General features: G+C 41.4%; 1 protein-coding gene across 5 annotated transcripts; it reads right to left on the minus strand.

The window, feature by feature from the left end:
* Window positions 1-163: 163 nt before the first annotated feature.
* Window positions 164-6,981, minus strand: hnrnpa3 (heterogeneous nuclear ribonucleoprotein A3). Of its 5 annotated transcripts, XM_084478615.1 has the most exons (12): window positions 6,939-6,981; window positions 6,179-6,301; window positions 5,939-6,085; window positions 5,236-5,446; window positions 4,811-4,902; window positions 4,631-4,694; window positions 4,482-4,541; window positions 3,859-3,999; window positions 3,591-3,734; window positions 3,336-3,440; window positions 3,207-3,236; window positions 164-1,970 (listed from the first exon to the last, which is right to left on the minus strand). In XM_084478615.1, the coding sequence occupies exons 1-10, from the start codon at window positions 6,942-6,944 to the stop codon at window positions 3,355-3,357; spliced, it is 1,074 nt and encodes a 357-aa protein (XP_084334741.1). In that variant the 5' UTR covers window positions 6,945-6,981; the 3' UTR covers window positions 164-1,970; window positions 3,207-3,236; window positions 3,336-3,354. The 5 variants fall into 5 exon arrangements, with proteins under 5 accessions (XP_084334741.1, XP_084334742.1, XP_084334743.1 ...); XM_084478616.1 differs by having other exon boundaries at window positions 164-3,236; window positions 4,631-4,690; window positions 4,813-4,902; XM_084478617.1 differs by having other exon boundaries at window positions 164-3,236; window positions 3,600-3,734.
* Between the last annotated feature and the right edge of the window lie 5,101 nt (window positions 6,982-12,082).

Raw genomic sequence — 12,082 nt, forward strand, 5'->3', positions numbered from 1 at the left:
ATATTGATTAATCAATTAATATTATATTAATTCAGGTAGCTAGTGAAAACGTTTACTAGTTAAGTAACAACTAGCTATGGTAGTCAGGTCGGCATCAATGTTGGTGTGAGAGTAAGAGAAAGATGAGGAACCACACAGACAGAATGATATTCAAATGAAGATGGGAACTTTATCACAAAGTTTATTCTTGACATTTACTGCAGAGGAGCAATGAAAATTCTGCCCATTCAAAAAATAAAAAAATAAACACCAAAAACATCATTCCTGAACTCAACACTGCGTATTACAACACAAATTAAGACATAAAAACATGACTCATTTAAATAAATATAATTGATTATATAAACCCCTGTGAATAGCCTAGTATAATAATAATGGTCAATAAGTGTAGTTCTTTCCTCAGTGGGCCTTATATTAGTGCCATCTGAAAAATAAATACAGGTGTGATAATAAAGAGATCACTTTGGATTTAAGGATTTGGCTGGATGGGGGCAATTTAGTGTCCTTTGACAAAACCCCTTGGAATTCTAAAATTAACTGATAGGTTTCAGACTAATATGCATTTATGAATTGTTCAGACGGTGTTAAATATGCCAAATTGCCGAGATGCAAGGCAGCCATGATTTTTATGTTGAGAAACTGAGCAGTTGGTGAGCCATTGACATAAATTATAATCCAAACGAGTGTTTAACCAGCTCCTTTAGCTGTATCTTGGTTTTATCCAACACGCGTCAGTGAATACGAACTGCCCTGGCTAGTTTTCTACAAGGGTGCCAACTGCCCGCAAATGAACAAATCCAGAAAATATTTGGATTCTGTGATTACAAACCACTGCACATGCTGACGGCGGTTAGTATTCTGAGCCAAGATAGTGGGTTTATGTTAAGCTACTAACTAAAAGCTGCCTTAAGAATTCAGCTAGGATAAATAAACAATGACCAAAGGAACCATTACCATCAACACAAGTAATATTCAAACCCTTGTATTCTTAAAAAAATGGAGGCCACCACTGCAATTCACATTTCACTGACTGCCTCCATTTTTGGAAGTATAAGTATTTTGGAAGTATACACCCCTATAAGAGCATAGGGGTGTTATTGATAGTAATCGTATGTTCATGTGTCACTGTTTATTAATTCATTATTTATCATTTATGTGAACGACTGGCGTTTTAAAGACGTGGCAAACTATGTTTCCTAATATTTATGTTGATTTAGGGTAACAGTCCTACAACTCTCATCACAAGATGGAGGAGTATCTCGAAAAAAACAACAACAATGCATTCTGATGTACAAGCACTATAGGTAAAACCAACCAAGCCAGGGCAGTTTGTTTACGCTTAGGCGTGTTGAACAAAACCCAAGACAAAGCTAGATGGGAGCTGCAAAAAACTTGTTTGGAAGACAATGGATGTCAATAACTCACCAACTGCCCATCATGTAACATGCCCACACCCCTATAGGGGATAAGTTGAACAGAATTCATAGCTGATTAACATGTAACAGACATTGTCTGTTACCCAGGGAACAAACCCGCCAAATCCATTAAACCCTTGGAGACATCAACCTGTGTACCTTGCTGCATTCAGATGTGTATCACCCTTGGCCTACATCCTGTTTTTATTGAATCAAGCTACCTTCTGGCTTTCCACATCCTCCAATCATAGTATATAACCAATACACATACAGTAGAGTTGGAACAGTGTTGTCTTTAAGGCAGAACCTGTAGTATGACGTACAAAGGCAGGTTTCGTTGCCGGCTTTTAAACAAATAAGTATGGTGCACTTCCACCTACTGGGTCTGCCATTAAAGACAACAGCACTCCTTAGAGATCATCCCCTGTTCAGGGAGTGGCAGTGAATAGTTGGCAACCTTGCATAATATTTTGAAAAACAAATCTTACCCATCCAGTACCTTCCTTGTTATCAGGTCTTTACAGATTTTCATGAAGAGAATTCCTCTTTCCAAATCTGCAAATCAAGCAAAGCAGTTACTCTTACCTGGTCCATCTTCCCAAGCAAGCTTTAGTGAAATACTCACTCCCTTCTCTTCTGTAACGTCTGAACTCTAGAATGTGGAAAACTGCAGTATTCTGACTGCAATGTGTCCAGGCACTAGTCTTTCTTCGCTAGCATCGGCTGTCGAAAGGGTTAGCTAGCCTTGGAAAAAATGGACGCTCACTACCGGGGCCACGACACTGCAATCTTTCCTCCATTGGCGGTGTGCTTGATGCTGCCTTCTCTCTGTCTCAACATGCTGTCTGGTCCACTGCGCTGGGGCTGAAGAGGTCCTGTCTGCAATCTTCCACACTAGCGATGCTGAGGGCCACACTTGCAGGAGTTCCTGGCTGTTACACTCCTACTGGCTCAACACTTGAACATGTGAGGTCTGCGGGCCCTTGCCTGAGGACTCTACTCAAAACTCCCTTGAAATCCAACCAGGTTCAAATGAATAAAAAATACATGTGGAAAACAAAACTGTTTTTTTTGGGGGGAGGGGGGGGGACAAAAACTTAATTTTGTATACCTCATAATTACAAGGTATGGACAAAGAAATTAATACACTTCTGATGATCTTTTTACTGATCCAATGACGCACTGAACTTCATGGCACTTTACTACACAATTTTATTTGTTTTCTACTTCTCAAAATACTTGAACAATCTAGAATTCTGCTTTCTGTGTACAAGTAGAGTGAAATCCCTTATTTCTAATTCAGACTATTGTTTGTAGACACGACACACTAAAAAAAGGAAATACATAATCTGCTTCAAATACAAAATCAAAATACACGCTTCAACTGAGCATTCATAACAACTTCAACAAAACGTATATTTTAGGTAAAAGGGTGTATGTCTAATCCAGAGTTGACAAATAGGTTGATTTAAAATTCATACGAGCAGAAATCTAATCTACAGGAAAAAAAAGAAATAAAAATTATATAGGGAACTGACTTCAGATGTAAAAAAAAAAAAAAAGATAATTTTTCCTCATACCATAGGCACAATACATACACTTCAGATGCACAGAAGGAAAGAAAACGTTGAGAAAGGGAAGATCTACCACAAGTACGGAAAGGTATCATCTACACTTCTTCACCAGAGTCCTTTGTTTTTCGCCAATTACATCTCCCATTTAGCTGTGGTTCTGTGTCTGACTCACTGCCTCAATGTAACCTGCAGCTGGCCTGACAATTCCTTTGCTCACCTCCTCGCCTCTCCTGCTAAGAACTGAAGCCTGTTGAATGGATACAGGATAAAACAAAGTTAATCTACGCTTCACCGGTGCACTCTGTACTCTTTGTGTGATCAGGGTCCGGGCAGACAGTGAACTTACCAGGGGGTCAGTCACACGGCTAGTATCGCCGGGAGCCGTAGCCTCCTCCTCCACTACTGCCTCCACCACTACCACCTCCTCCACCTCCTCCAGAGCCATATCCACCTGGGAAGAACAAACACAGTGTTCATTGACGTGTATAATTTAAATGCAGGATCGGTCACACAACCTGCCATACACGTGAAACTAAAATGTAGAATGTTTTATTAAGGATGCTTAACCTCTGTCATATCCACGGTCATCCTATTGTCCAACCTGTCTCACCTCCATATGGTCCGCTAGAGTTTCTACCAAAGTTGCCTCCCTTCATCGGGCCGTAATTGGACTGGCCTCCACTGTAGTTTCCAAAGTCATTGTAATTCCCACCTCCTCCTCCTCCTCCACCGCTGCCAAAGTTTACTGAAAGTGACGAGTCAGATTTCAACAAAGTGCAGCCCTTCCACTTCCGGTGTAAATTGAATTGACAATGGAAGCCGAAAAAGAACAAAGGATATTGATTTAGTGGGTGAACTGGAGGAGGTACCTCCATCGTTGTAGCCGTCGTTGTATCCTCCTCCACCGAAGCCCCCACCCTGGTTCCCATATCCGGGACCTCCACCCCCATACCCCCCTCCTCCACCGCCCCCTCGACCTCCGCCAAAACCACCTCCACCGTAGTTTCCACCTGGACAACCAAACAGGGTTCACAAACATATTCAAAATCATATTTTAAAACTTGTATTTGAGTAGATCAAACTTCATAATGCATTCCTTAGAGTCAAGTAGTAAACTTATGTTGCCCTATGACAATCAAGGAAAGAGAACTGTTAATGAAACTATTGTTTTTTAGTTTTTATAAAAGGCTCTGATGACGCAATATTAAAGTATAGCGGTGGTGATTTGTCTTTCACCCATGACTTGGTGTGGCAGGGAATACATTTTTTATTAAGGGCCGGTTTTATGAAACATGTTTGTCGTTCTGTCAAAAGGTTGTTTAAGGAAACACCCAAAACCAACAAAACAGTGAGCTCCTATGACAAAAGGAACTAAGATTCAGGGCAAACCTAATTTGCAAAAAGGCAAATAGCGAAGAGATAAAAAAAATTTGGTTTAAACTTTGAAGTGGAGGGCAGCACTGTATTTGACTGCCTAAATCTGAATGCTTACCGTCGCCATATCCGTCGTATCCATCCCCGCCATAACCACCACGCCCTCCACCATAGCCACCTGCAAAACACATGGTTATCGTAGGTCACCTTAAAACTGTGAACTGGGTAAAAGCACATACAAGTGTGTGTGTAAAGGCAGGTGCTCACCTCTGAAGTTACCACCTCCATAATTACCACCCCTGTCCATGAAGTTTCCGGAACCACCACCTCGACCGGTAATGGGAAGAGACTTTCTTTAAACAAACATTCGTAACGTGACACCAGCTCAACGCAGTACATTTACAGAGCCCTTTAAATGATCAAGGCTCTACTGGCGTGAAGATACTCACTGCGCTGGTTTGACACGGCGTTCATCTCTTGTTTTGAGAGGGCTTTCCTCACCTCGCAGTTGTAGGAGTTGATCGTGTGGTATTTCTGGACTGTAAAAATCAACCGGACAACACAATGTGAGACTTCAAGATATAAAATAATATTCAGATTTAACAATATTAGAAATACTAATTGTATAAATCTATAGAAATTCCAATTGGTGGACGCTTTTGTGCTTTCAAATCACCTCACAATACAATGAGTGCATCCATACATGACCCCAGAGGGAATCAAACCCCTAATCCAGCAGTGTTAATGCCTTGCTCTACCAGTCGGGGCAGACAGTAAATCAAACCAAACACCCAGCAGTTTGAATGCCTTGTTGAATGCCAAGACTTACGCTAGACAGGACAACTTAAGTCCTTCGCCCACAAGAAACCTACCGACTATTTTGTCCACGGTGTCGTGGTCATCAAAGGTGACGAAGCAGAAGCCCCTCCTCTTCCCCGTGGAGCGCTCCTCCATGATCTCCACACACTCGATGCGGCCGTACTTCTCAAAGTACTCCTGGATGTGGTACTCCTCCGTGTCCTCCTTGATGCCTCCCACGAAGATCTTCTTCACTGTCAGATGGGCCCCGGGTCTACAGGAGTCCTGAAACAGACACAACATTGTGGGGGTTGGGCGGGGGTTGAACGGCATGGCCTGTGAAGTCCTTTGAGACTAAAGGTTGAGTTATGGTTGTACTTTGACACAATGCAAGTGGATTTGTGGACCCTCCTTACCTCCACCGCAAGGCCCTTTTTAAATTGTAACCATGTGATTGGTCCGCTAAACAAAATTCGATGCAGAACCAAAACAGATCACAACTGCGAAGCATCTTCATTGTCCTTGCGTTGCGTTGATGTGGAACCATAACTAAGCATTAACTGCGGGTTAATTAAGATAGGAAATCTGGGAGCCACAGCAGAAGTACAAGACGGCAACATTAATTTAAAAAGACTGAATTTTTTTATATGGATTTTCTGAAGTCTTTGGTGCAGCTTGAGCTCACTTCAACCACGTTACATGAGCACATCAACATTTTTTAGGAGAATCTATACGTTGATATCGATTTTTTTTTTAATCGGTCATCAGCTTGTTTACCTCTCGGGAAACGGCCCTCTTGGGCTCCACCACCCTCCCGTCCACTTTGTGTGGTCTGGCACTCATGGCTTCATCCACCTCGCTCCCGTTGGAGTACGTTACGAAACCAAAGCCTCGGGACCGCTTGCTGTTGGGATCCCTCATCACCTGCAAGACAACCAGCATTATTGCATTTGTCTACCGCAGGCTAGCCTCAACCAATACTGGCATCTTTGCGCATTTGGCCCACATAGTACATACCACGCAGTCTGTAAGCGTTCCCCATTGCTCAAAATGGGCCCTCAAGCTTTCTTCAGTGGTTTCGAAACTCAAACCGCCGATGAACAGCTTCCTGAGCTGCTCAGGTTCCTTGGAATCACGACACTGGCAATACATGTGAGAAAAACACGAGTTATTACAATATTTGAGGACGGGGGCTAATTACCGCTCGTTGATTGTGCGTTTTACATGGCTGTCCAATTAAATGCTTGGGGAGAGCATTGTAAATAAACACACGGGTGATTAATTGAACTGTTACAGGGGTTCAGCTCGGCGATGGTTGCAACTGTGTCAATTAGACGATGGCCTGTCAGTCTATCCAGACCAGGCCAAGGCAAAACTGGACTTGGCAACGGACAGCAGTCTTCTCTTTATCTTAACGCCGCGTCTGCCGCACAGAGATGTGATATCAGCGGGAACTCAGCGGGTTTATGTTAAACATACGGCCACGACATCATGACAAAAAACATACATTAACATGCATGTTCATCACGGTGGTAAAACGTGAAGGGTCGGCCCCTTTGTACGCTCGGCCGAGGCGGACGATGCTAACATGCTAAGCTAAATTACACGGCGCTTATGACGCCTGACCTACTGCAAGATAGAACACCCCAGAACCGGCCAATTCGGCCATCGTTTCACGTATATGAGGCATGCATTGTGAGCTATTCGTTACAACTGGTCTTTCATGTAATAGTTTCCTCAAAATTACGCAATATGAAAATAATTGAGAGAGAATCACCTCCATTTCGTGGACGTCTACAGGCGCAGAGCGGAACAAACCACGTGACGATAATGTCCAAGTCCCGCGAGAAGACAACGCGATTTCGTATCTGAATTATTGGCTTCTCTACTAATGCAGTTATGGTTTGTACTCAATATTTTTTAACACGAATATATATATATATATATATATATATATTTTTTTAAATTGACATTCAGTGTTTAGGAATGAATAAGCAATGACATACACTGCGCAATATATTTACATTTAACAGCTTACATGTATTTAAAATATAATAAAATAGATTGATATAGGTAACTAGAGATAGATGGACGGACAGATATATAGATAGATAGATAGATAGATAGATAGATAGATAGATAGATAGATAGATAGTTTAAACGACAGATGGAGAGTCGTCAATGCATTATCTCGTGAACAATGGTTGTTAGTACCATCTACTGGTAAAAGAGTATTATCACAGAATATTTATCAAATAGCAATTTGTATTGACTCAATCAGGACTATATGTCCTGATTTGCCAGCAAAGTAGATTTGTGATTTTTTGTGATCAAGTCCAGTTGGCTGGATGAATAAACTATTGTGAACTATAAGTCTTATTTTAATCTACCTTAAATCCAATAGTTTACGATTTATAAACTGTATTTTTGATCAGATCAGTAGGCCCTATTTACTCAGCATCAAGATCCATCCATTTCAGCTACTGCCTGTGTTGGAATTAAGTTGAAGCGTGCTCACAAAGAATTGCAGTAGTTTCATTTAATCAAACTGGATTCAATTATCAGAACATAAAATGAACATATTACAAGACTGGTATTAAGTAATAATCTTTCTTGGTGTTAATGCATTTTTCCTCCTAAGTTAGGTCTTGTTTGATTGATTGAACATGATCTATGTGCCAGACCTAGCAGAAGCTTGTGGAAGCTGACCAGTCTCTTTAAATTTATGACTGTTTTATGGCTTAGACAATATCTGTCATTAACTTTATTATAGTGTGCAAGAAAAATACTGCCCTAATAAAAAGATATGTTTTACGGACACCATTAGCGATGACTATTTATTATGGGTGCACAGTTCAAAATTAAGGAACTGTTTCATATTGGGTTTGGTCTATTTTAGTCTTCTGCAGATTGTGGTGAATACATTGATCTTATCAATATTTTGGAGGAGATTACTTCATCAGCAGTTTGTGCCAAGTATTCATCTTGTTTGAACTCTTACAGTTCACTAAATAGTGAACTGTAAGAGTAGTAATTTAGTTCCACTAAATTAGCGTTTAAAAATGCCCTTTTTTATCCACATTCTTATCCATATAATCCATCTATCTATCTATATATCTGTCTGTCTATCCACCTATCTATCAATCTATCAATCTATCTATCTATCTGTCTATCTGTCTGTCTGCCTGCCTCTGTGTGTGTGTGTGTGTGTGTGTGTGTGTGTGTGTGTGTGTGTGTGTGTGTGTGTGTGTGTGTGTGTGTGTGTGTGTGTGTGTGTGTCTCTCTCTCTCTCTCTCTCTCTCTCTCTCTCTCTCTCTCTCTCTCTATCTATATTGTATCCATGTAGTTTATGGTATTGTTATTATTTTTCATGAAAAAAAACATTTTTATCACACTGACAAATTGTTGTCAGACCACACTGGTCTGCATATAGTAAATATATTTCTGCATTGATGCACATAAACAAACAAAATATAAATTGCAACATTTACACCTTCATTTCAGGTGTAACGTTGGCCTCAGGTCTGTAAGTCTGTAACAAACAGGAGTCGGGACCAGTGGATTCATGAGTGATGCTCTGGTATGGAGCCAGGCACCAAGACTCCCGCTGCTGAGCTTAGGGCTGCAGTAGCATCCGTCTGCAGCAGCGCCGTCCCGGGCGTAAAACTCCCCAGCCCACCGCCAGACAAACTGTCCAGTTAACCCCCCCCTCACCACAGGACACAGGTACATGTTCTCTGATACTCACACACTAATGGTAATAAGGTTACTAATGATGCATATTTGCCTAATATGTGATTTAGTTTTAATTTTGTGTCATTAACGAGGATTCTCTACTTTTCTTTCATTTAATTGTCTTTAATTTTTCCATCAGCCAATACAAACTTACCCCTAACCCTATAATATAGGCTACTATGATAATATAAAAAATGAGGTTTATTTATATGTAGGCCTATATACCATAAATAGCAACCCTTTTTATAAGATGTCCCTTGTATACAAACATTTGTTCTAAAATTAGATAAAAATTATTGTTCCTCATCAAATATAGGTCCTCTGCAGATTTCACATAAAAATATCCAATTTAGTTTTTTGCAATGACAGGTGAATGATGCAATTATCTTCTGAGATGGGTGCTGACATCCTTGTCTGAAAGGAAGCACTTAGCACCAGAGTTAAATAATTAACATGTTTTATACCCATTTTAAACCTTCAAATTATGGTTCACCATATATCTTGTAGTTCGAAACATTGACGAGAATCCTGTCAGCAAAAAAAAATCCCTTTCGGTAAATCTTTAGCACCCTGTACATCCATAGGTGTCCCCGATGGCAGATCGTGTCTGAGGCTCAGTTGTCACCGACAACTGTTTGGGTTATCCTTGCATGGGCAATTTAAAAGTACAAGCGATATTCAAAATACTTCTTTCATCAACATTCTTGGAACAATTAATGTCGACATAAAAAAATTATAATTTATGATTTGCGAGGGACTAACAATAGGACAGTAGATGATGCAAACTGATGCGTTTTGAATGTTTTAATGACGAGGTGAGGACAGTAGGGGGCGCCGTGTAGCCTTATAAGCGCTCATACGAGGGCTGCCTCAAGATGGGAAACAATGTAATTTAAGCGAAACCTTTCTGATACTATCTATGTGAACACGCAAGCCTTGCAGTTATTATTACCAATCAAATATTTATATTATATATTGAATAGGGATATGCCTTGCGGCATGAATTATCAGGTGCTTGTAACCATAAAACCTACTCTGGATAGCCTATATATTTTTTTTTCTTCTCAAAACTACCAATTTCCAGACACCTAAAATCACATATTCATTTTACAACTATAGTAGTAGGGCCTATAGCTATAGCCAGAGTATTTTATCTCATTCAAAATATATTCAGGATCTCCAGCCTATTTTAAGTTAGACAGTTGTCAGTATCCGCTAGATGGCGCTATTGTCCATGAAAACATGGACCCCTCCATCCTCACGTCATTTTATTAATGTCAAACGATTTTTCCTAGACCCTAAACCAGCCTATCGTTTCCCCTTCCTGTCACTCATGGCATATTGCGAGCCAAGGCCCAAAGCCACCAGAAGTAGTTCATACGCGTCTGCTTCTGCTGTTTATATTATTTAGCAAAACCATTAAATATTATGTGTGGCTCCTGTCTCCAAATTTTATTTTAGGGCCCTTTTATGTGTGTTGATTTCAAATACAGCACACGCCCATTGCCGGTGGAGCAAAAGGGGTTTCGACCTTGTCCTAAAGAAACATAGACGTGTTTCATAAAGGAAGCCATCCTGTCATACCCGGAGCGGGCAGACGGACGTACGTAAGTGGAAACGGTGAGGAAATGGATATTCAGAGCTGGGGATCCAGAGAGTCAATCGAGTCACAGTCCACCACCTTTTCGCATGCAAAGTACAAAGCAAACCTCACACACAAGTGTTGACCAGGATCCCTCTCTGAGGAATTCAGAGAAAGAACAATTCATAGCATCTGTTTCCTTTTCACTTGAAGAGAGGAAACTGGGTGTAAATCACACCAAACATAAATAGAATCAGCATTCAATTTACAGGAGCTAAAGTTTGCCACATTGGCCTTGTAGTTGGGGATTTCTGCAATGCGGTTAGATTGAGAAGCATGTTATCCAGTTTCACTCGCCTATAGGAATGCAATGTAGGCCTAGTGCATTGTGAAATGTATTTACCAGAGTTGGATTATTTTGAGTAAAGGGCTTATTAAAATATGAATTACTCCCCTCAGGCTTACACAAATTATAGTTATTTTTCACACTGACTGCACCCATAGGAGATACAGAATACAATGTTAAGTAACATATACTCATTTTATGAAAAATGATCAAAACAAGGACACATAGTAGAAACACATGTGCACATTTTTTACATGTTCACCGTTACACCAGGCTTTATGTTTTAATTGACTGGTCCTTTTAACTTGATAAATATGGGCCCACTTTCGTGTTCAGCACCACTAGACTCTGGGCTAGGCTCTGCATGCAACTTCTGCCATGAATGTTTTTTCAGTTTATTTTGTTTCTTTGTTTCTTTCTCTTTGTTTCTTTCTTCTTCTTCCTTCTTTCCAGTAGCAGTGACTTATCTTCCTCTCCTCTCCCCCTCTCCTCCCCTCCTCTCCTCCTCTCAGCAGTAGACAGAGGGGTAGGTTACAGTAACAGTTAAATGCACCGGCCTATTGATGTTCAGGGAAGACAGCCAGATAGCCGGGGCCTGTAGTAAAAAAAAACCTTTATTTACAGCCCTCCACGTGCAGCAACAGAGGAATGCTGTGTTTCCCTCTGGTGCTAATTGACTGCTGGCAGCCACCGAACCCTGGGCCCTCTGTCCTGAGCCACTGGCCCTCTCTAAGGTAATAACCAGCTCTGTTCTCTGTCTCCACCCCGTCCTCCGCACTCTCCGTTTCTATGGCCGCCGTAAAGAAATATTCCTCAGGAGTGTGTAATGAAATGAGGGTCCCCTGGATGTCTTGTAGCACTGGCTGGCTCTGAGCATTCCTGTTTACTTCTGGGTGTTAGTGGGGAGGTTCTGCTGCGGTGGTCCCAGATATTTATATTCACAGCACTCGATGCTGCGCTGCGACTAGCTCCCGTTAGCTGGCTAGCTCCCATTAGCTGGCTAGCTCCCATTAGCTGGCGGCGTGCTGTCCACTCCTAGTGTTTACCGTCTCCCTGGGCGACCACCACGTGGGAGGAGAGGGAGAGAGGGAGGGTGGGAGAGGGAGATAGAGGAGGAGAGAGGGAGAGATAGAGGAAGAGAGAGGGAGAGAGCAAGAGAGGGAGAAAGAGAGGATGAAAGAGCGAAAGTGAGCAAGCGAGAGGAGAGAAACAGAGAGAGAGAGAGGTGGAGAGGTGGAGGAGGAGAAGGGGGGGGTCA

This window comes from Micromesistius poutassou (genome assembly GCF_964030765.1).
Source record: "Micromesistius poutassou genome assembly, chromosome: 14".
NCBI lineage: Eukaryota > Metazoa > Chordata > Actinopteri > Gadiformes > Gadidae > Micromesistius > Micromesistius poutassou.

What these genes read in the sequence shown, in the direction of transcription:
- hnrnpa3 (XM_084478614.1), bottom strand. An exon ending in GAACGCTTACAGACTGCGTG is followed by an intron (nt 6,086 to 6,178) that starts GTATGTACTATG and finishes GTTGTCTTGCAG; the next exon opens with GTGATGAGGGATCCCAACAG. An exon ending in AGAGGGCCGTTTCCCGAGAG is followed by an intron (nt 5,447 to 5,938) that starts GTAAACAAGCTG and finishes TGTCTGTTTCAG; the next exon opens with GACTCCTGTAGACCCGGGGC.